The sequence below is a fragment of the Sphaerodactylus townsendi genome, linkage group LG15 (assembly GCF_021028975.2).
Source record: "Sphaerodactylus townsendi isolate TG3544 linkage group LG15, MPM_Stown_v2.3, whole genome shotgun sequence".
Lineage (NCBI taxonomy): Eukaryota > Metazoa > Chordata > Lepidosauria > Squamata > Sphaerodactylidae > Sphaerodactylus > Sphaerodactylus townsendi.
Window position 1 is genome coordinate 39196777 of NC_059439.1, and position 23289 is coordinate 39220065.

Consider the following 23289-nt stretch of genomic DNA (forward strand, 5'->3'; position numbering starts at 1 on the left):
AAGTGGCACGGAAGAGCGATTCATGACACAGATGTTAATAAGAAATAATTTATAGCGATCTCTGCCACTGATAAATTAACAAGTTTTCCAGTTACCATTGACGAGGTAGGGTGGTATTTCATTCTATCACATAGCAATAAACATTTATAGTGATCTCTGTCACTGATAAATCATTAAGCGGAGGAGTTGGGGGTTTAACAATGGTATCATGAACATGTCAGAAGGTGAGGGGAACAATTAAGACAGCTGCAAAACGAAAAGGTAAGCACAGGATTATGCCCTATTACATAGCAATAAATCAATCCAATTTATAGCAGGCTCTGCAGCTGATAAATTAGGGGGAAAGGAAATTTGGAAAGGGGGAATTAAGAGGGGGGAGGGGGGACTACAACCCCAGCCTCCTATCCTATTGCATAGCAATACGTGAATAATTTATAGTGACCCCTGCCACTGATAAATTAAAACTGGGAAGGGAAAGACAATAAGGAGGGGGGTGGGGGTGGGATCAGTGCTGAAATGATGAGACCAAATTGTGGAATTTACTTGCCAGGATTTCAAGGCCTCCCTTTCCCAAACGGAACGGATCTGCCACACGGCCAGTGACGGCAGCTGGCAGAGACTAGGAAGTTCAGTTGGGATGAAGTACTGACAATTTGAAATTCTGAACAAGTTTCAATTCCGAAAATCACTCCAGCTCTGATAGGGATGGGGATTCCACTCTGTATCTGGCTGGAATCAAAAGTTGGTATCAATGTCCCAGACATCCCCGCCCAGGGCGTTGGCTGCCCCCTGCAGCGTCCAGGTGACGAGGGCCAGCTGGCGCCGGAAGAGGACTTCGTCGAAGTTCTCCGGTGCTTCTCGCAACAGGCTGACATGCTCTAACAGGGCCGCAATTGTGTGGGGCCCCCGGCCGTGCAGGATATGCCGAAAAGGGGTTTCTGTGACCGCCACGTACTGAGAGAGGAAGTAGAACTCCACCTGGGCAAAGAACAGGACCCGCAATCAGACACAGAGAAACACAGACCTTCACTCTAAGTGGGCTTCTGCGGGAGGGACCACAGACAGGACAACATCATGGCGTGGCATGGGGGCCTGATCTATGACTGTGCGAGGGGGAAACTCCTACACAGCAAAATGACTGCCCCTTTTTATTTCAGATTTATTCAACTGGAACAACTACCTTTCTCTTATTCTGCATTTGCTGTGGATTCTAATATGAAGCCAGCATTGGAAATGCAAATTCCTTTTTGCCACTGTTGAAGAGTAGTGAGAGGTACTTGCTCTGTGTGAAACGTTCTGAAGCTTGCATCTGAATAGGTATTTATCAACATGGTGCTTTTCTTAATAGAGCGGGGATTTCCAACGTGATGCCCACAGGCACCAGAGACGGCCTCCAGCACCTTTTGTGGCTCCCACGAGTTTTGAAAAAGTGGACAGTGCCAGGTGGGGGCTTTGTCCAGCAAGGCTTCTGACTGGTCGCTGGAGCACTGAATGGCTTTGCAGGTTTTTAAAAACATCAGCGTGGCATTAGTGGCCACCAGAGCACAAGGTAAGATGTGGTAGACATTGTGCGACTGGTTCTGCCTCCCGTAGCCGTCATTTTGTGGCTACGTCCATAAAGCTGTGACAGAATTTCAAAAGGGGCCACAGTCTCAAAAAAGGCTGGGGACCACTGCTATTGAGGAATGCAAACACAGGTTGACAAACCCCCGCCCTCTCCCTGCAATTTTTTGATTCTCTCACCCGCATAATGCGGACATTGTACATGCGCAAGAGCCTTTCGTTATGTTCCTCGGAGCTGTAGATGTCCTTGCGCAGTTTCTCGGCCGCCCGCACGTAATCTCCTCGGGCTGAGTAAATCCACTGAAGGGTCAGACCGCGGCTCTGGATGGGTGGGAAAGACAACATGGAGAACGTCCCGTGTTCTCAGGGGGAGCCCAAAGGCTGGTGCGTTTTGGGATGAGAGTGAAGGAAGGCATCTTAGCAGGTTCACACACACCTCTCAGGGAAGAAGGGCAGTGGCAGAACTTATGTAGACCAGAGAAAAAGTATGTGCGGCAGCAGAAGCGTACCAGGGGCAAATGGTGCCCGGAGACAAATTGTCTCCAGGACGCCCCCCCAGGCTCTGCCCCCCACCACCCTAGCTCCACCCGATGCCCCCAGGCTCCACCCCCACTGCCCTCAACCCTGCCCATGTCACCATGGACATGGGCAAGGTCTAGGGTGCCCACCTCCCCCCAGACTCCCCCTGCTGGCTGGGTTCTCAGCCGGCAGCCTGCAGTCTCTTCTGAAGAGAGGGGGGAGTCCAGGGTGGGGTTGAGGGTGCTCGTCGTTTTTTGCGTGCCTCGGATGGGGTCGAGGCACACGAAAACAATGAGACAGCTGGACTTCCTGGTCACATGGGGGCCCAATTTTGCGGCCCCCCATGTGACCAGAAGAGTGGCGCCCGGGGACAAGGGGTACCCCTTGTCCCTAGGAAGATACGCCACTGTGCGGCAGCGACTCTCACCTGGGACAACTGAGGAGAACCTCCAAGTTCAGTTAGGTTTGAATTTAGTAAGACCTAAGAGACCAAGAAGACTCTCATGGTGCAAGCTTTCGAAAGTCACAGCTCCATGTGTCAGGTACCAAAGGAGCGTCGGCTCCTAAAGCTCATACCCTGGAAAGTGCATCTGGATTCGATTCTACCCTGTTTCCCCCAATATAAGACATCCCCTGAAAATAAGACGTAGTAGAGGTTTTGCTGAAGTGCAAAATATAAGGCATCCCCCGAAAGTAAGACGTAGCAAAGTTTTTGTTTGGAAGCAGGCCCGACAAACAGAACACAGAAAAATAAGACATCCCCTGAAAATAAGACACAGCGCATCTTTGGGAGCAAAAATTAATATAAGGCACTGTCTTACATACGGGGAAACACGGTAGCAGTTCTACTGCAAGCCACCCTCGGAAATGACCTATGTGCTCAGGGGCTGAGTGCCTTTGCATGTGTGGGCTCCTAGGATATAAGCTAGGGTCAGAGGTCTGGGGAGAATCTGATCAGGGAACCAGGAGGACGGCCCCTGGTCTGAACGAAGGGGACAGGAGCTTTCAGGGCCGCAGTGGCACAGCTAGGTGGTGCTACAGCATGACAAGGTGCATCTGAGAAGGCTGGTGGAAGGGCTGAGAACACCCACCGCCGGGCAGAGCTGCAGGTTCACTAATTGGGCAGAGCTGCAGGTCCCCAGCCATTGGGATCAAAACAGGAGCTAAAACTGGATGCTCCCCCTGCTGCTGAGAATTGAGACTGCAACCTTTACGGGCTGTGTTAGAACAAGCATTTGGGCACGCTGATCCCAACGGCTGATGGTGGGAGGCAGGGGAGGCCCACAGAAGACCTGATGGTGGGGTGGGTGGGTGGGGATTCTATCTGAAAAAATAGCAGATTTTCCTGTGTTTCTTGCGTACTTTTGAACTCAGGAAGGAGCGTGTGAAGAGACCATCTTGTCGAGCCTGGCTGAATTCACCTCCAGGGTTTCCCAACACATTGCCTGTGAGCACTCAGGTGCACACCAATGTATTTTTTTTTAGCCAACGTGTGATGAGACGGCCCCTTCATGTTTTCCGCCTTCCCAGAAAGAGGGAGGTATTCTATGTGGCTCAGCCTCCCGTGGCAACCATTTTGGGGTGGAGCTCACCAGCCCTCTCAAAATCCCAAATGTTCCAGTGGGCTCCAAAAGGGTGGGGGACACTGGGGCTAGGAAATGTCCCTAGGAAGTCACTGGGTCCTGTCAGAGGTGCATTGACAAGGCTGTAGGTATAACAACAGCGGTAGGGATCCACCGTCTAAGAGGAACTCTCTCCCCCCCCCCCCCCCCCCCCCGCAGTTCCCAACTGCTCACCTTCAGCAGTGCCGTGTATTCATTGAAGCGGGCGACGTGCTGCAAGAGGACATCTCCGTAGCATCCGTAGTCAAGAGGCAAGAGGTGGTCGTGGGTCAGTTTCATCAGCAGGTGACCCACAACCTCAGCCACAGTTTTGGCGACAGCAGGGAGGCGCCCATGGAGAGCTCGGTTTAGGTTATCGTAGGTGTCAGCCATGGTGTTCAGGAAGGGGTAGGGACGGGACTCCTGCAAGCCGAGAACAACAGGAACGTTGAGGGAGAGCAGCTAAGCTACGGGAAGGCTGCAACAGGTGCCCCGTTGTCCTGGGCCAGAGAGCCATAGTTGCCCTGGCTCATGTGTAGGGCTGGCGGAGACGGCTGCCCTACTCAGTTTCCCTTCTCTTTATTCTAGTTTCAGATGTGCAATACCTGAGATGTGTTCTTGTTCCTTTCTCTTTGGGAAAAGGGGAAAGAGAAGAGCTGGACCATTCTGAAGCACAGAGCTGAGACTCATTTATGGCTTTAAAAAGGTACAGGAGTGGAGCTCATTGCAGGGGCGGGTGTAAGGAGAGACTCCTTCCCCTGCACCCAAAATCTGTGGCAGGGAGGGCCAGTGCTAGGGAGCTGCACGGCCTCCTCCTATGTTGCTGCCTGTTGGGTGGGAGCCATCTAGATGCAGGCAGTGGCCACAGAGGTTGGCAGTTTTATTTATTTAATTTATTTATTTATGGGATTTTTATACCGCCCAAAGTCCCGGAGGGACTTGCCTTCCATACAGCTTTTGCCCCAGTATCCTGCGCCTCCATAAGAGAGAAGAAGAAGAGTTTGGATTTATATCCCCCCTTTCTCTCCTATAGGAGACTCAAAGGGGCTTACAATCTCCTTTCCCTTCCCCCCTCACAGCAAACACCCTGTGAGGTGGGTGGGGCTGAGAGAGCTCCGAAAAGCTGTGACTAGCCCAAGGTCACCCAGCTGGCGTGTGTTGGAGTGCACAAGCTAATCTGGTTCCCCAGATAAGCCTCCACAGCTCAAACGGCAGAGCTGGGAATCAAACCCGGTTCCTCCAGGTCAGAGTGCACCTGCTCTTAGCCACTTCGCCACTGCTGTAACCTCCCCAAGCAGCCATTTGGAGGGCTTGACTGGAGAACTGGCCCAGGCAGTGGGAGACGGGAATAATTCCACCCCTTCCTCCCTCTCCTGGAAATGCAGAGAAGTCTGAAAAGCCCATCTATTTGCAAGAGTGAAGCAAGCACTCATTCAAAACCCATTTCCTCCCAGGATGAATGCAAAGGGAAAAATGGGGCGGGGACTCACTTCTGCGAAGGAGAATTCCACAGCAGGGACCCCCCCAAATGCGGTGAAGGCGAAGGCACTGCTGTCCATGGGGAGAGGACGGATTCTGAGGCAAAGGGGGTTTAAAAAGACTTGTCAAAGGGAGAAAAGGAAGGTGGTGACACAGGGCAGGGTGGTCCCTCTTCCAGGTGGTGGTTAGCTCTGGGTGGTGAGGTCACAACTCTGCATATGTCCTGGGGCACTGTTCCCTTTCGAAGAAGAAGAACAGTTTGGATTTATACTCCGCCTTTCTCTCCTGTAAGGAGACTCAAGGCGGCTTATAAACTCCTTTCCCTCCCTCTCCCCACAACAGACACCTTGTGAGGTAGATGGGGCAAAGGGAGTTCTGGAGAACTGTGACTAGCCCAAGAACAACCAGTGGGCTTCGTGTGGAGGAGCAGGGAAACAAATCCAGTTAACCAGTCCGCTACTTCTGGGGAATCAAACCTGGTACTCCAGATTAAAGTGCACCTGCTCCTAACCACTACACCACTGCTGCAGCATTCCACGTCCTAGCCCCAACATCACAAGTGGGCTCAGGAGTTCAACCCTGACTCAGTTAAAGCGAAGGGGTCAAGCACAGAGGGAAGGGCAGGGTCAAAGGTCATGGGTCCTTACACCTCATTCTGCCACTGCTGGCCGTGTTCCACCACTTGGTCAAAGATGCTTTGGTCACTGCGGTTTGGACTGTCAACCTGGAGAAGAGGGGGTAGGAGTGATGGAGGGCAAGGTATGGCTGTTCTGCTCAAGCGAGCCTCTACCCCAAAGCCAAATTCTCTCCAGCCGTGGGGGCCTCCAGCGCCAAGAACGGATAGCCCCTCGCAGGGCTGTCTGCGCCCTGGCAATGATGCCCAATCTGTTCATCTCTGCTCAGGGAACCAAGGTGCCCTGTATGCCTCCACTCCTGGCTCCTCTCCCCACTTCACCACCAGCCCCTCTTGCCCGCAGCTGTGTGGGGTCTCAGCCTGCCCCCCTGACCTCATCTACCGTCAATCTCCCCAGCTCCAGAGGGACAGACTTCTCACCTGTTTGATGATGCTCTCAATGAGGCTGCTCAGCGCGGGGCTGGTCTTGGCAAAGAACTTGTCATCTCCTGCAAGGAGGTCCAGGGGAGCATTTTACCTTCACATCAAGATCCTGGGCCTCCTAGCTGCCCTCTTCTCTTCTCCTGGGCCGCACCCTCTGGCCTCGCCACCCAGGCACCGCTCTTCCGGTACCCCCACTCACCTAGGACTGCGTTGTCCAGACTGATGTAGGCGGCGGCCTTCAGGTGCAACATGGTGAGATATCCCTGCAAATGGGGGGAGTGGGATTCAATGGCAGGTTAGCAATACCCGCAGACTCCACGAAGGGGGAGCTGCAGAGAAGTCTGGCCACAGAACCATCATGCGGCTCAGGACCCCGCGGGCTCCTTGACCAGTATCCAAACCCCTCCACCCCTCAAAACCACCAGGTTACCTGGTGACGTTCCTTCTCCCAAAACAATCCACTCGCTGGGGGTCCCGTGGGGACTATGGCACCCCCTAATCCCTTTCGTGGCACCTGCCACATGTTTTTAGAAAGTGGGCAGGGTCAGGTAGTGCATCCGGCCAGCAAGTCCTTTGACTGACCACTGCAGAGTTCACTGGCCGTGCAAATTTTTTTTAATGTTGCTTCAGCAGCTGTTGCTGCCACCACAACAGAAGGAACTTCACTGTGTGAATGAAGCCAAGTTGCGGCAGTCCCTTTTAATGCCTCCTGCAGCAGCCATTTTGTGGCTTTGCCCACCTGCTGTGTCAGAATGCCGAAGGCCTCTGCAGGCACCACAAGCTTGGCGGTCCCTGCCATAGACTACCTGGGGCATCTGCATTGCAGGGAAGGAACGACCCAGAGAACCCACAGGCCCGGCTCACCTCCAGCCATTCAGTGGAGCCCACGCTGCCAAAATCGCCCGCATCCCAACTCACAAAGAGCAGGCTTCTTCGCAGCTGGAACCCTGGAGGGGTTGGAGAAACTCAGAGGGGGGCGGAAGCAGAGAGGCCAGCTGTTTTCAGAGCGAAGCCTCCAGATTCCACTGATCTCTTCCCAGATCTAACAGACTGTCATTCTGTCAATAGCGGATCTAGTTTCATTCACTTACACACACAAATCTACATGAAGCCGCCTTGTTCTGATTCAGACCTTCAAGGTGAGTATTGTCTACTCAGGGAAAAGGTGGCCTTGAGATGTTAACTTGCCTCTATGGTCTACCTGCGAGCAAATCCCGCTCCCTGGCTTACCATTCCGAACCATGGCAGCAAAGGTACGGGCTAGTTCCAAAAGAATGGCCGTGCCCACACCAGAACGGGCAGCCCCCGGTCCCAGGGAGTCTCTCTGAGCCCCCACAATGAGATAATGATCTACAGGTAAAGATAATCCAAAAAGACATGCATTAAATGTCAGAAGGATCTCCAGTGGCTGGTGGGGAGGTAGCTGTTGTTAAGGAAGAATCTGTTGTTAAGGAAGAAGCAAAATGCAAACGCCCTCCCTCCCATCTTGCCCCTCTCTCAGACACCACAGGAGTTTGAGGCTCTCATCATCCCAATGCATCTTAGTCCCTGGTCCCCACAAATTTATATTTATTTACTTTGTTTACATCCTACCTTTCCCCCAAACAGGAACCCAACGTTGCTTACACTGTTTCCTTCTCCTCCATTCTATCCTCAGAGCAACCCTGCAAGGTAGGTTCGGCTGAGTGTGACACTCAAAGTCACTCAGCAAGCTTTTGTGGCAGAGTGGTGATTTCTAGCGTGAGAGTAAGTCACATTACACTAAGGTGACCAGATGGTCACCTTTGTGAACCGGGACGGAGGGTAGGCGGTTGCGCCCCAGAAGGCCATGCTCCTGCGGCTGCGCGTGCGGGAGGCTGCTGCACTACCTTGCGCCCCAGAAGGCAGTGCGGCAGCCTCCCAAAAATCGGGACAATTGAAATAACCCGCGGGACGTGGGACAAATTGTTTGAAGGTGGGACTGTCCTGCCAAAAGTGGGACGTCTGGTCAGCCTATGTTACACTGCTCTCCAGTCCCCATTTAAAGAACCACAGAGACCTCTAGGGCCTTTTACCTGGTTCAAATCTGCCCTCGATGCACCCAAAAATGTTGCTGATCATGACAGACTGCTTTACATTGTGGACTCCCAGCTGCAACCGGAAAGCAGGATCCCCTGGGCCGAGCGCATAGGGGACGTCGGGAAGGCGTCCAATCCAATCACTGGGGCCAATGGGACCGGTCAGCTGTCTGCCAGGAAGGGAGAAGAAACCCCCAATGTTTGGCAACAGAAGAGGGGGATTTTGCTTCCTGATCTCACCCCAAGATTGCGCTGGTCCAGAAGACCTCTGTCTTCTCCTGGAGGCCCCATCACTGGGTCCCCCCCCTCAGGCTCATTTCCCCACCCCCTTAAGCTAACTCACCTGAGCAGGTGTGCAGCCACATTAGCACTGATGGGGTGTGCTGGGATTTTGGGGAGGCCAGAGGACTGTACTGGAGGGAACTGTGTGTGGTTGAAGGAAGGGAATCCAGGGCTGTAGGGATCTCCAGCCCCCATGTGAACCTGCAAGTGCGGGGATAGAACCGGGAGCTGAGCCACAGACAAGGGCAAGCTCCCAGCTCAGGTGTCTCTTGCCCAGGTGCACCGTGCCACTCACATGTCCGTAGATGCTCGTATTCTGGAGCAGCCCCAGTTTGCGAGGATCTTGGGGGATGTCGAAGGAGTCTGGATAGAGGAGGACCCCGATGGCCCGGAAAGACTCTGCATTGGCTACCTGGGGCAGAGAGAATTCTGGGATTCAGGAACGGAGAGGTGCAGAGGTGGCTCGCCATTGCCTGCCTCTGGAATTCCTCTTGTCCGATTAACAACCAGGGCTGGCCGTGCTTCGTTCCTGAGACCTGAAGAGATTAGGGGGGCCTGGGCCGTTCAGCCCACGGCTCATAGGAGGTCTGCAGGCTCACCTTCTCGGCATAGCTGATTTTCCCCACACGAACAATGACCAGCTGACCCTGGGGGTCAACGCCACGCTGCCTCAGAACAGTAAAGTCCTCTCGGCGTCCGTAGTTGGCAAAGACCAGGCCACCCTGCAGAGAGATGGGGAGGAAAAGCGGAAGCACTTCAGAAAAAGAAAACTCTCATCAGAAGCTGTAAGTGGGGCGGGGTGGGGTGGGGGGAATAGAGAGGTGACAGGACGCAGCGGGTGCAACTACATCTTCGGCCCACAGTTTTTTGAAAGTTTGTGCTCCCAATTTCTTCCCCTTGCGGGCAACCACCCGCTCTGACAGGCAGGTTAATATTCCAGGTCATCGTTTGTGCACATCTCCATCCCACCCCCCAGAGCACAGGTGTCAAACTCGCAGCCCTCCAGATGTTATGGACTACAGACCCATCATCCCCTGCCAGCATCATGCTATACTTGCTATAATCTTTGAGAACTCCTGGAGAACAGGAAAAGTCCCAGTGGACCGGAGGAGGGCTGATGTTATCCCCATCTTCAAAAAGGGGAAAAAGGAGGACCCTAATAATTACCGTCCAGTCAGCCTGACAGCAATACCAGGGAAGATTCTGGAGCAGATCATTAAACAGATGGTCTGCCAGCACTTAGAAGGGAATACTGTGATCACAAAAAGTCAGCATGGGTTTCTGAAAAACTTCTCTCTTTTTTTGATAGCTTGGTAGATTAAGGGAATGCTGTGAACATAGCATACCTTGATTTTGGTAAAGCTTTTGACAAGGTGCCTTGTGATATTCTTGTGAGTAAGCTGGAAAGATGTGGACTAGACAATTGTTGTGGACTAGACAATCATGCGGGCAGGGGATGATGGGAACTGTAGTCCATAACATCTGGAGTGGCATGAGGCAGAACCTATGCCCCAGAGGCAGAATTCCCGGTCTACTGTACACACGTTACCGTGACGATGCCGGCGGCGCTGTAGGGACAGTAGACCTCTGGGTCCTCCAGGGACAATTTCTCCAACACAGCCCCATCAGCAGCCACCCGGTGGAGGAAATTCACCTTGGACCTGAGAGAGGAGGGCAGAAGGTATCAGAAGGGGCAGCCACACGCCCCAAAACAAGCCCACCACGCCTGCATGCTCCACTGACCGGCTGGGCTTCTGAAGCCCCACATAGTGGCTGTCGGTCCAGCTGTGGTCCAGACCGTACGAAGCGAAGGAGCTGAGGATGAGGCTGGAGAGGACATCCAGACGGGGCGAGCCAGGAGGGTGGGGGGCCTCACTAATTCTTCTGCAGGGGGGGGGGAGAGAAAGGGCACAGCATCAACCACAGGGATGCAGAGACACACCCCTCCAACACAAACCCACCAGTGACAAAATTATCCACAGGGGGAGTGTCTCCGTCAGATGGAAGGAGGACCAGCGGTTCTAATGTTAACTGGGCGAACGCCATTCTCATTAAATGGATCCTCCTGATGCTGCTTCTTAGATATTAAAATCTCTTTGCAGGAACCCAGATGACAGACGCAGCCTGGCCCCACAGTGCCTGCAGGTGGGCCTGCCCCCTTGCAGCATTTGAGCAGAGGGGAACAGTCAGAGCTGACCCATGGGGACCACAGTCTGAGATGTACGGCTCCCGTTCGTGTCCATGGGGCTTGTACAGGAAAAGCCCCCCCCCCCCAATTGTGTTTCAATTAGTGGGCTCCCAGCCGCTTCTCTGGTGCTGTCTGTGTTTTGGAGAACCAAGGAGACTCACTTCCCTGTCACTCGCCTATCTCTGCAGAAATGTGGAAGGCAGGGGGAGGCGCACTCACCGGATCGTCACTTCAATCTTCTCCCGGTTGAGGTGCTTCTGGAACAACTCCCGCAGGTCAGCCCAGTACAAGGGAGCTCCTCCCGGGTCCTCCTCCATCCCGGACGGGCGTTCGTCACTCACCACAGTTAGGAGGTCTCCACAGCCTCCGCAGCCCCCCCGGGAGGAGATGTACCCCAGGAGGAAGGCTGGGAAGACCGAAGAAGAAGGGTGAGTGGGGATTTGGGTGGCTGGACCAGTTTGGGCCAGCGGGGGGGGGGGGGGCATTCCTGCAGGCATCTAAACCACAGTGTGGAATTGGCAACTCAGACCACCCCCCTCCAATTGTGATTGCAGCTCACACCTCACTGTGGAGGAACATGAGGTGAGGCAAGTTTTGAGGGCTGTGAATCCAAGGAAGGCTGCTGGACCGGATGGTATTCCCGGTCGGGTGTTAAAGGAATGCGCTAACCAACTGGCTGGTGTTTTTACTGGGATCTTTAATCGATCTTTATCCCAGTCCACCATTCCATCTTGTTTGAAAGCTTCCACCATTGTTCCACTACCAAAGAGATTTCCTGCTGACAATCTTCAGGATTATAGACCAGTGGCACTCACCCCCATCATCATGAAGTGTTTTGAAAAACTGGTCCATAGGCATATTAGTTCTTGCCTTCCAGATACATTTGATAAACATCAGTTAGCATATCGGACCTAATAGATCTACTGAGGAGGGCATGTGCCATTGTTAGCCTCCCACACAGCTTTGGCAGCATCTGGAGACAGCTTGGGGGGAATTATGTCTGAATGCTCTTCAGGGACTTTAGTTCCGCATGTAATACAATCTGGCCACAAAGACTGGTGACAAAACTTGTGGATCTTGGACTCTCACATTCAATCTGTTTGTGGATTAGGGACTTCTTGTCTGGCGTTCCCAGAGGGTTAGACTTCAGAAATCGGGTTTCCCTCAGTTCTTACTCCTAAATATGGGAAGGCATACACAGAAACTGATGATGTTGAGCCACTTTACTGTTCACCCTTTATACATATGATTGTACTCCTGTCTATCATAGTAACACCATTATCAAATTGCTGATGACCTGGCAACGGTGGTGGGGGGGCTCATCTCTGGAGAGGGATGAGTCTTGCCTATCGAATATGAAGTGGACCGACTGCTCTCATGGTGCAGGAGGAAAATAACCTGGTTCTTAACACTAACAAGACAAAGGGAGCTCATAGTGGACTATAGAAGGGAATAGCTCAGAAATTCAGCCCTTGACTATAAATGGAGATCAAGTGGGCCGGGTGGCTAGTTTTAAATTCCTGGGCGTTATGATTAAAGAGAAAGTTTGACCTGGGGGGTACAGACCCTACGGCGGTGGTTAAGAAAGCCCAGCAAAGACTGTACTTTCTGAGACTTTTAAAGGAAGCAACAACTAAGATGGAGGAAGGAAACTTCTGGTGTCCTTTACCGCTGTGCTATAGAGGGTGGCCTAACCTACTGCATCTCTGTATGGTTCTCCAGTTGCACAGTGGCGAATAGGAAGAAGCTGGCTCCAAAGGAGGTGATCAATACCTGCACAAAGGATTATCGGCCATTGCCCTCTCCCCTCCTTGGAAGAAATCTATAATGCCCGAAGTCTAAATAAAGCCCAAAATATTCTAAGGGACCCGTCTCATCCAGCACACTCTCTTTTTAAACTGCTACCATCTGGCAGACGATACAGGGCCCTCAGAACTAGGACAAAGAGGCTTAGAGACAGCTTCTACTCTAGAGCTGTGGCTATGCTAAACTCCGCTGCTTCATATTGATGTATTTGGGGCTATGTAGGGATGGGTGGAGGATGATGATGTATGAGTCTGAAATTGCATGAGTCTGAAATTGTATGAGTCTGAAATTGTGTGCATCGAGGAATGCTGCTGTAAATTTCGTTGTGCGTGCACAATGACAATAAAATGCTTATGCTTATGCTTATGCCTCCATTTAGACCTTGAACAGCCAGTCCAGAAGCAATGATATGCCTGATTCTCTGAAGGGGGCTCTGCATGTGGGCACCCCGAGTCACACGCCTTGGTTCTAGGCTCAAGTCTGGCAGCCCCTGAGACGTGCATGGCTCTGGACACAGGAAGGCACAGGCGCCAAAGTCGGGCGACTGAAGTAGCGGCCACGTCCTGTGGGCATCGTCTAAGCCAGTGATGGCGAACCTTTTTGAGACCAAGTGCCCAAATTGCAACCCAAACCCCAGTTATTTATCTCAAAGTGCCAACCCGGCCATTTAACCTGAATGCTGAGGTTTTAGTTTAGAAAAAAACGGTTGGCTCCCTCTTCCTCCTCCCCACCCGCTCGAGCAGGGGCCAGCCTGCGGTAGCCTCCAGCAAGTCCTGCGTGCACCGCTCTGTGCCTCTCTAGCATCTCTGCCTCCTCTGCGCCCCCCCCCTCCCTCGGGCAGCAGTCAGCCGGAGCACAGGCACCAGGCCTGCCAGCCGAGTCCTCCCTGCTCACCGCAGTATGCACACATCGTGCTCAGTGGGCCAGGCCAGCCTAGATGTGTGTGGGGGGGAGTGATTCCCCCCCCACATGATGAACTCTGTGTGCGTGTGCCCACAGAGAGGGCTCTGAGTGCCACCTCTGGCACCCGTGCCATAGGTTTGCCATCACTGGTCTAAGCAGACGGGCAGCTGTGACCAAATAGATGGCCAGGTGGTAATGGAGCAGTGCCCAGCAGCCAAGGCGGGCCAAGTGTGGAACCAGGTAGCCGGACCCAAACAGTGGTCAAGATGCAGGGCAGATGCCAAAGGGAAGAGGGGGACTTTGGAGCAGAGGTGGGATCCAGCAGGTTCTCACAGGTTCCCGAGAGTAGGTTACTAATGATTTGTGTGTGCCGAGAGGGGGTGACTAATTGGTGATTAGCCATGTGATTTTAGCCTTAGTTACGCCCCTCCTCTCAGCAGTAGTGCGCAGAACTTGAAGCAGTCTAGCAGGAGGTGCACCGGTGTGAAGCAGTCTAGCAGGAGGTGCATTTGTTTCCCACCCAAGGACTGGCATAGCGGCTGCGTCCTTGCCACAGCCCCACCCAGGAATGCCCCGCCCCCGTCATGCTCCGCCCAGCCCCATTGGCGCTACGCCACAGTTTGAATCCCACCCCCATGGGAACCTGTTACTAAAATTTTTGGATCCCACCACTGCTTTGGAGGGATCTGTTATTAAAACGCTGCCAGTGAATGGAGTGATGGTTGCTGGTGAAGGTAGCTTCAAAAGCGGATCAGAAAGATTCACAGAGGACGGGTCTTTGAGCAGCTCCCAACCATGGAGCCTCCATGTTCATAGGCAGTCAACCTCTGAATCCCAGTGCCAGGAGGCTATCTGGGTATGGCCTTGGCCCTGCAGAGCAACTTCTGGGTGAATTGGGATGCTGGCCTGATCCATTTGAACCCTTCTGGAGTTCTTCCTGGGAAGCCAAGGCAACCTGGTGTTTGGTGGCCAGAGAGATGGACATTATGGATGCCTGCAGGGTTGAGGGTCAAGGGTTGGCAGGGAGCCTTTGCACCCAAGAGGGACGGGAGCTTGGGAAGTGGCCGCCGGAAGGGGCTTCAGGGTTTTGGCTCCCAAGGGAGATTCAGCTAAAAAGGCTCTGTGGGAAGCAAGCAGGATTGGTGCGCAGTGGAAGGAGTCCACGAGGAAGGGAAGAGTGCTCATGAAGAGAGCCGGCCCCCTGGTGGTATTAGAAGAAGGGACGTGTTTCTGGGAGAGACCACGCAGGGTCATGACTAATGGCAGACTTTCTGGCCAGTGCCGTAACAGCCTGTAGCCAGGCCGGATGGGGCTCATCAGAGCAGGATACTTACCTACAATGAAGACCAGGAGGCCCACAAGCACCATATAGGATCCAGCCTTCCAGCGATCCTGCCATGGGCAACAGGCGGGCCTCACAGGCCTCTCGCTGGCCATGCTCCCCTCGTGCCCCTGGGCTTCCGCCACCTTCACCTGTAGCCCCTCCAAACGGCAGTCTCCCTCCCCCTCGGGAGCGTTGCGGTAGATGGTATAGGACCGCCGAGTGGGCTTCTTGCTGTTCTGGGGGCAGTCAGAGAAAGGGGGGCGGAGTGTGGGTCAGGATTAGGGGTGGGTGGGCCAAGACCCCAAGGGCAGCCAGTTTCCCAATCCTCGCCTTACCGCACTTTGCAGCAGAGATCTGCACCAGGCCATGCTGCCTCGCGGGCGGTTTCTGCCCTGCGGAGAAAAACACACAACAAGCCCTGAAGACCAAATTCTGCCCCCCCCCTTGCCCCAATTCTTATCAACAGGACGTCCCACAACCCTCCCACGCGGCTGTTTCTCCTACGTGACTTGGGGGCTTGGATTATCAGTCACTCGCACAGAGCACCGTTATCACACGACGCAGGCAGGCGCCCTGCCCAATGGAGACGGTGGCAGCCCTAAGGCCCCTCCCTCCGTTGTATGCCAAACACTTGGGGAGGGGCCCACATGAGGGGGGGCGCGCTTTTCACCTCAGGCAGGATCTGTGGCCATCCTGTTCCCTCTGGGCCACCTGGCTACCTTCACCCAAAAACTCCTTGGGGAAGCTCGGGTGGGTGGGTGCCCACTCATGCCCCACATATGACGGAGACACTTTGTGGGGCCATAAGAACATCAGAGGAGCCCTGCTGGATCAGAGCGATGGGGGTCCGTCTAGTCCAGCATCCCACCTCACAGTGACCAGCCAGTTACTAGGGCCCACCCACGATAGTGGAGACAGGGCATTGGGTGCTACTGTTTTCCCGGCAGAGACTCTCGTGCTTCCAACGCTGGCATGAAAACTTATCGGTATGAAAATGGCATCAGATGAATTTCTGCCTGCCATGCAGTCCCAAAAGGCACATTCAGGTGACAGCTGGCACGGTGTAGTGGTAAAGAGCAGGTGAATTCTAATCTGGAGAACTGGGTTTGAGTCCCCCCCCTTGCCACCGAGAGCCCAGGGGTCTGAACGGGGAATCCTGACATAAGAACATAAGGAGCCTGCTGGATCAGACCAGAGTCCATCTAGTCCAGCACTCTGCTACTCGCAGTGGCCCACCAGGTGCCTTTGGGAGCTCACCTGCAGGAGGTGAAAGCAAGGGCCTGCTGCTGCTGCTGCTCCCTTCTGCTGCTGTTGCTGTTGACCTTTGCCTGCTCTGGGGGCTTGGGATTGCAGCCCCCCCACCCTCACCCCAGCCTGCCCATCCCACCCCTCTCCCAAGAGACCCCGGGGTCCTGGCACCCAGATCCTCTTCCCCAGAGTGACAGAGGCCCATCAAAGGAAGTCGCCCGTCCTTTGGGGACTGTCCCACCCTTGATCTCCAAACATTTCTGGGGCGGTGGGTCAGTCATCCCCTCCTGTTCCCCTTGGATTGCCTGCGTGCCCCCACTTAAGAATCCCTCAGTCAGTGCCCAGGATTTCGGATTTGGGAGAGGAGGTGTGGAAGCCCCCCCCCCGGGCCCCAATCCTCCAACTGCCCCCCCACCCCACTCACTGGCTTTGTGGAGTCGGCGGCTTGGGAGGCTGTTAGTGGCCGGTCTTCTCCCTCCCTGCCTGGGACGCTGGGCTGCTCCCTCCCCCACCCCCGCCAGCCTTCCGGGTCGTTCACCCCGTGCTGCCTCCACCTCTGCCCGGCCGTGGGGCAGGAAGAGGGGGACGAAGGGAAGGGAGACCCCTCTGCTTTCCTTCCTTCCCCCCTCCCCCCAGGGCCCAGCAAAGTGGAAGGGGCACCTCTCCTCCCAGGAATGGGCTTGCCAGCTCAGGGGCGGGAGATTCCTGGAGATTTGGGGGTGGAGCCTGCAGAGCGGGGGAGCAAAAAGGTTGCATTGCAGGCTGGACTCTGCACGGCTGAGGCCCCTCCCCTCCTCAAGCCCCGCCCTCCCCAAGTCCCATCCCCAAAGTCTTCTGGATTTTCCAGAACCCAGAGTTGGCAACCCAACATGGAACTGTTGGGTTTTTTTAAAAAAAGGAACCGGAACTCCTCCTGGGCCTCTAGAAGTCACAGAGCATCTCGTGAGTTAAATCACAGTTCTGTGACCGTATCAACATTTCCAAAGCACTTTTTAAACAATGTTGGGATTCAAGTGGATGTATGGGGGTTAATGAGTGCAGACAGGGAACTATCAAGAGATCTGGGGGCAGAGCCCCCCCCCCCCCAAAAAAAACAGCCACTTCCTCCAGGGCAAGTGATCTCTGTCATCAGAAGATACAGTTGGAATTTCAAGAGAGCTCCAGGCCTTCCCTGGAGATTGGCAGCCTTGTGGGTTTCCTGGCCTGGCCTGCCCTGCATCTGAGACCTGAACCCCCCCCCCCCCCCAGGAGCTGCTGGTTCTTCCCTGGGGCTGCCCAGCCCTTGAGGAACTGCGTGGATGCACCACAAGACGATTCATGCAAGACTCCAGTGGCAGTCTCAGTCCATCTGAATGCAGAGATCACAAGCTGCCATTTTCAAATCTCCTCTGGCCCACAGTGGGCGAAAGCAGGCATCATCGTGTCCATGAAGCCTTTGGCCCTCCTCTGTGCCCTTTTTAGTAGTTGGCACCCACTTAAGGGCAAAGCGGAGGTGTGGATCTGGGCAAGAAAAAGCTGTGTGTCGTGCACGGAAATGACCAGGGGGTTGTGCGATCAATGTAGGAAGTGGAGGAGGCCGGAAACACAGGCCACAAGCCGGCCTCCAAACTTCCCCCGCGCCAAGCAGGCTCGGAAGTGCCACAGTGGGCCCTCAGCGCAGAGCACCGAGGCTGTGTGGGAAAGGCCTGCTGGGAGGCCGGTGCCTTCTGGGGCTGCCAACAGAGACACCTCAGACCCGGGGTCAGAGCAGCTGTTTGCTTTGTGCAAGAAGAGGGTAGAGATAAGAAGGGCCTGGACCAGACTGCCAGACACAGTGGCACCAGCGAGGGCGGGGCTAAAGGAGAGGCCCGCCCCCTTTGTGGAGGACCACGCCTTTCAAACCATTCCACTTTTTCTGCCCCTTCTCCCCACCCCACCAAAGCAAAGAGAACCGGGCTGCTGATCTCTCCCAGCTCTGGGATGAAATAGATGCACAGAAATGGACATACGTGTTTTGTCGAAGCGTTTTCAGTCGACGGAGGACTGTGAGGATTCGCAGAAGTCTACACCTGTGCCGGCAGAAAGCTGGCATGATGAGGAACGCACCAGTCCCAGTCAAGCTGTACCCCTTCTCACTGGGTTTTGCCATACTGTGAGCATGTTGGTTCCCAAGTGTACTGTGTCTCTTGCCCTTTTGAGTTTTCCAGCAGTGTGTGTGTGTGGTGTGTGTGTGTGTCTGTGTCTTACTGGTGCCCGTAAATTGTTTGCAGTGATCTAATTCCATGTGGTATCCAGTAAACGGGTTTGTTTTCTCAAGATAAGAGAGATTTGACGGAGGGAATTTCAAGGACAGAAGTGAACCCAATTCCCTATTATCTTTCAGGGCAGTTTGCAGGACAGGAAATCTGCTGTCTTACCCCGGATGCTGACCCTTGGGAACAGAAGGGCCCCCGGGAAAGCCCCACCAAGGAGGAGGCCTCCGATTCAGAAAGAAAACCCAGGTTGCTCTGGGAAGCGAAAGGGCCTTTAATGAAGACAAAAGAAATCGACCAAACGCCCCCAAGTCTCCGCCCAGGGACACCCCTCCCCGTCCCAAACCCGACTTCTGCTGAAGCTGTGACAACATAAATACACAGAACATTTTACCCCTTTAACTTAATATCAAATATAAACTCTCCCAAAGTCCCTTGGAACAAAACTGTAGACGTATGTACAAAGACCTCTCCGGCGCCGGATTCCGGAGCCCCTTTCCTCTTTCTGGGGAGGAGCCGCAAAACAGGCCCGGGGGTGCCGTCGAACGGCAGCCGTCCGTCGCTCCTCTTGGCGTGGGCATCAGTGCTGCTCCAGTTGGTTCTCCAAAATGTCCTCTAATGTCTTGTTTGTAACCCCTTCCCAAACCAAGTCCTGCCTCCCAGTCACTCCCTCCAATCCTCCCTTTAGTGGATTTCAGGGAACAGCCGCTGCCAGGCTGTGGGCAGACCGGTAAACTGGACCTGGAATTTGGCAGGAGTGGTCTGGTGGGTGCTGCCTGCCAGGAACCAGGAGTCAAGAGGCTGCATGGGGCTGGCAACCCCTCCAGGCCTGGGCCAATGCAACAGCCGGTTCCAAGGAGGTGAGTCCAGCCCACCTGTGGCCTCCACAGCCATAGCCAGGCTGAGAGCAGGTGGCAGCAGAGGCCCGTGGGATCAGCAGACTCCAGGGCCCTGATGCTCTTCCTCGTTCAAGGCCCGAGTGGCTCCTTGGATGCCTGGCCTCTTGGCATAGATGCGCGCCCACCAGCTGTGGCTTCCACTTGTGCAATCAGAAGGACGGAGCGTGGGACGGAGCACTGGCGCTCCTGAGCAGGTGGGAGCGTGCAGGTTTCCGACACACGGTGCAGCGCCATGCCCAAGGAGTTGTGCCTGCCTGTCTCTACACGACCAACGTTTGCCAGTCACTTGCACTGCTGGCTGGCGACCCGGGGGGGCCCCTCCTGCCATGGGGGCTGCGGGCAGATTGGTAAGAGGTGCCCGTCCCCCGCTGTCACCTGGCGTAGCTCCGACAGGCTTCGGTGACGTACAGGTTGGCTTTTCCACGGAGGAAGTTCAGGTAAATGCTGAGGAGTTTCTCCACGGTGTGGATGGTCAACGAAGGAGTTGGAGCCGCATGCAGCGATCGGGCCTCTGCCTGCAGGAGAGACGCAAGGAGGGTCTCAGGGCTGCTGAGGCTAGCAGGCCTCTTGGTCCCCCTCCTTGAGAGAATCAGCCCTCTATGATGGAGGGTCCCCGACTCTGCCCCAGAGGGGCTGTTTGAGGTCACACATCCCTCGGATGGGATCAGACCTCCCTGTATGTCAAGGTCAGGTGCAGACCGACAGTTGTCCTCCAGAGCCTCCCTTGGTCCATCTAACTGGAGATGCCGGCAATTGAACCCAGTACCTTCACATGCCAAGCAAATGCTCTACCTCTGCCCCTCCCCTGCACCTGCTTCTGAGCATGCACAAAGTGCCTGGATCTCTCATCTCAACCAAGGCATCTGGCTCATCGCTTCCGAAGGCAATGTTAGCAGAGGGGCTCTAGGGACGTGCTCAGAGGTGGGATCCAGCAGGTTCTCACCAGTTCCCGAGAGTGGGTTACTAATTATTTGTGTGTGCCGAGAGGGGGTGACTAATTGGGTCTGCTTTTCTGTTAGAAATTCCATTAGGTCCAAAAATCATAAAGTCCTGTTGTTTCCTATGTGGCTGGTTAGCAAAGGTAGAAAACGGGATAATTCTCCCTGTTGGGCTGTTTTAAAAACAGGTTTTAGAAATATGGTAAAGTTCCTTGTTTAAGGAAAGTATCCTTCTTTTGATTTCTAGAAACAAAATGAAGTATTTGAAAGTATTAAGTATTTGACATGCAGTCAATTAGCGGAGAAGTAGTTGTTTCTGTTGGCAGTAGACGATAGGACTTGCTATAATGAGTTTAAATTATGGACAGAAAGATACCAGCTGGAAATTAGGAACTTTTTTTTTACAGTAAGAGTTTTTTACAGTTTTTTACAGTAATTTTTACAGTAATTTTTACAGAAATTATTAATGCCCCGCCCACGGAACACCCCTGTCGTGCCCCGCCCAGCCCCTTTGGCGCTACGCCACTGTTTAAATCCCACCACCATGGGAACCTGTTATTAAAATTTTGGACGTGCTGATTGCTTTTCTGCCCTTGAGAATGGTCTCGAGGCTCCCTGACTGCCAAGCAACGTCAGTGGCCAGTGACCAGCCTTCCTCCCGCCCGATGCTCACCTCCACGTTGACGCTGCGGAGGATCTCCTTGACGCTGAGCAAGGTGCTGCTCATCCTCGCCACCTGGTCCCGGAAAGAGGGCAGCGTGGCAGGCGGGCCTTCTTGCGCTCGGCCCAAGGCCGTCAGGAGCAGGGCCAGGCCTCCCCAGACCTCCGATGCCTGCCTGGCTCTCTGGCGGGGTGGGGGGGGGGAGGGAGAGAGAGAGAGAAGAAGCCAGGTGAGCAGACCCACCGGCCGGCGATCAGGCCCACCCACCCACCTCCCGCCAGGCTCCAACTTACAGTCATCATTTTCCACTCGAGAAAATTCACCTTGGTGTCCGGCACCAGGACGGCCTCCAGTAAGGCACAGGAAGTGGCACAAAAGCTCCCCTGCGAATAAAGGGACGCTTCAGCACACCCGCCCTGCAGGCTCCCGGGGGCTGGAGGGACCCTACAAACGGCAGCTTCCTGAAACGCCGCCGCAGGTCCCCAGATCCGCACCTGTGTTTATTTCGACCCTGCTTTTCTCCCCAGTCGGGCTTTTAGAACACTGTTCTCTCCTCCTCACACAACAACCACTCTTCAGGTAGACCAGACTGAGAATTTGTGGCTGGTCCAAGTTCTCCATGGTAGGATTTGGACCTGGATTGCTCATGCACCACCTGTCCACTATACCCCACTAGGACCACCACCGTCTGCCCCATGCAGACTTGGCTTGGAGGACAGATGTTCCGTGGAGAGACTGATGGGATGGAGAGGTCCTCAGCAGAGGGGCACCGAGAAAGGGGCTGCGGGGGGGGGGGGGGGGGTGAAATCCCACCAGGGGTACGTACGATGTCTTGCTCAGCCTGCTGGGCTTCTAGGATGTATTTGTCCATGACTCGGGGGTCGCAGATGGGCTGCAAGGGAGTCAGCCAAGCCGGCGGGACCAGAAACTCCAACATTAACAGGAAAGGAATCAGACCTGGGGAGAGGGAAGAAAGTACCCTCGTCTTTCAGAACGCCCAGATATGCCTCTAGGCCAGTGGTGGCAAACCTATGGCACAGGTGCCAGAGGTGGTACTCAGAGCCCTCTCTATGGGCACGTGCAAACAGAGTGCCCCCCCCCCCAACATCTAGGCTAGCCTGGGCCAATGGGCTCGATTATTAGCATTAAACCTAAGATCTAGTTTTGGGGAAGCAGTGTAGGTAACCCTGTTAAGCGCTGTTAAACCTCACTGATTTTCATGCGAAGAACAAAAGTGCAATCCTTTACCTGGGAGTGAGCTCGGTTGCTGGCAACGGGGCTTGCTTCTGTGTAAACCCTCCTAGGGTTGTGATTCACCCGTTGGAAGAGATGCACGGTTGCTTCAAAGCAAAGCCACCAACTGCCACCAAGCTTACTCCCGAGTAACGCACGCCTCGGAGCCAACCATTTTTTCTAAACGAAAACCTCCGTATTCAGGTTAAATCGCCGTGTTGGCACTTTGCAATAAATAAGTGGGTTTGGGGTTGCAATTTGGGCACTCGGTCTCGAAAAGGTTCGCCATCACTGCTCTAGGCCAAAGCCCCTGTTGCAGGGCCTGCCCTCGGTGGCCCCTGGATCACCCCCCCCCCGGGCATCTCAAGGGGCAGGGGGCGCCTGATACCCCACAGAGCAGTCCAAATCCAAGGACCTTGGCTGGAAAACTGTCCAAAGCAACCAGGGGCTGCATTCTTCAGGGGTCCCCGACACCTCCGCTTTCCCTCGGCATCACGGACCTGGGTCTGCAAAACACCCCCTCAAGGACCTTCATCCCATGACTGCCCACCTGCTGCTAAAGAGTGAGACCTCGATCACTTTTCCTCCCAGGATTTCCTTCTCCTGGTTTAGGAGCACTCTGCCATTCCCTTTGGCACGGGCCCAACCCCAATCGATCGCGGTGGCTGGCACCCGCCAGCTGACCTCCCCCTTGGCAGCGGCAGGAGTGATTCCTACTCACCAGATATCCCCATAGCCAAAACTTCATGGTCCTAGCAACTAGCGGACCCCGCGTGCTCCATCGCTGGCCATGTGTGGTGGTTTTGGCGCTGCCAGCCAGGCAGGCTATCAGTCCTGCGAAGGAGTGGCCAGGGACCCCTTTCTCTGTCTCTCCCCAGAATGCAGGACTCTCAGCGGGACTCTCCAAGGAAGACTTTGGGGGCGACAAGAGGCGTTCAGCAGAGCCAGCCCAGGAATGCGGTCCGGCTGCCCTCCCTTGGCACGTGTGGTGAGCAAGGCCTCTTCGCCAGCACCCAACCACTTGGAACAGCCTGGCATCCCCTTCTCAAGAGCACGGTGGGTGGATCTCCTTCTGCTTGGCTCTTCGGACCACGGCAGCCACCCGTGTGATTCTCTCGCTGGCAGGTCTGAGCGCAGGAAAACTTCCAGAACTCCCTGAGGGTCTCGGGACCTTGGAAACTTTTGGCTGTTTGCAGCGTGGTCTCCTAGCTGTGCTTGCTTGTAGAAACGGAGACCCCCCCCCTTTCCCTTTGTAGACCCCAGAGATTGCCAGCTACGCCACCAAACCCACGAGTCACAG

At 54.6% G+C, this 23289-nt stretch overlaps 2 protein-coding genes across 4 annotated transcripts; both read right to left on the reverse strand.

Moving 5' to 3' along the window:
* Window positions 1–34: 34 nt before the first annotated feature.
* On the reverse strand, window positions 35–18146 carry TFR2 (transferrin receptor 2). Of its 3 annotated transcripts, none has more exons than XM_048516954.1 (19): window positions 18016–18146; window positions 15115–15171; window positions 14790–15010; window positions 10966–11152; window positions 10302–10442; window positions 10108–10219; window positions 9158–9280; window positions 8854–8970; window positions 8620–8759; window positions 8274–8446; window positions 7450–7569; window positions 7084–7166; window positions 6419–6482; window positions 6217–6284; window positions 5810–5886; window positions 5174–5258; window positions 3879–4106; window positions 1744–1884; window positions 35–978 (listed from the first exon to the last, which is right to left on the reverse strand). In XM_048516954.1, the coding sequence occupies exons 1-19, from the start codon at window positions 18096–18098 to the stop codon at window positions 736–738; spliced, it is 2463 nt and encodes an 820-aa protein (XP_048372911.1). In that variant the 5' UTR covers window positions 18099–18146; the 3' UTR covers window positions 35–735. The 3 variants fall into 3 exon arrangements, with proteins under 3 accessions (XP_048372911.1, XP_048372913.1, XP_048372912.1); XM_048516956.1 differs by having other exon boundaries at window positions 14790–15015; window positions 18016–18060; XM_048516955.1 differs by lacking the exon at window positions 18016–18146 and adding an exon at window positions 16452–16530 and having other exon boundaries at window positions 14790–15015.
* Window positions 18147–18598: 452 nt separating this feature from the next.
* EPO (erythropoietin) lies at window positions 18599–23289 on the reverse strand. Its single transcript, XM_048516988.1, has 5 exons — window positions 22711–23289; window positions 21583–21713; window positions 21050–21139; window positions 20769–20939; window positions 18599–19672 (listed from the first exon to the last, which is right to left on the reverse strand). Exons 1-5 carry the CDS (start codon window positions 22721–22723, stop codon window positions 19529–19531), a joined length of 549 nt encoding a protein of 182 aa, XP_048372945.1. The 5' UTR covers window positions 22724–23289; the 3' UTR covers window positions 18599–19528.

Excerpts from the sequence above, each read along its gene's own strand:
- TFR2 (XM_048516954.1), bottom strand. The coding sequence starts at position 18,098 with ATGCCAGCTTTCTGCCGGCACAGGTGTAGACTTCTGCGAATCCTCACA. Across the intron at positions 7,167-7,449 it reads TGCTGCCATGGTTCGGAATG|GGTTCCAGCTGCGAAGAAGC; the intron begins GTAAGCCAGGGA and ends CAACCCCTCCAG. Across the intron at positions 1,885-3,878 it reads AATACACGGCACTGCTGAAG|AGCCGCGGTCTGACCCTTCA; the intron begins GTGAGCAGTTGG and ends CCACCCATCCAG.
- EPO (XM_048516988.1), bottom strand. Across the intron at positions 21,140-21,582 it reads AGCAGGCTGAGCAAGACATC|GGGAGCTTTTGTGCCACTTC; the intron begins GTACGTACCCCT and ends CTTTATTCGCAG. Across the intron at positions 19,673-20,768 it reads TCCGCAGCGTCAACGTGGAG|GCAGAGGCCCGATCGCTGCA; the intron begins GTGAGCATCGGG and ends TCTCTCCTGCAG.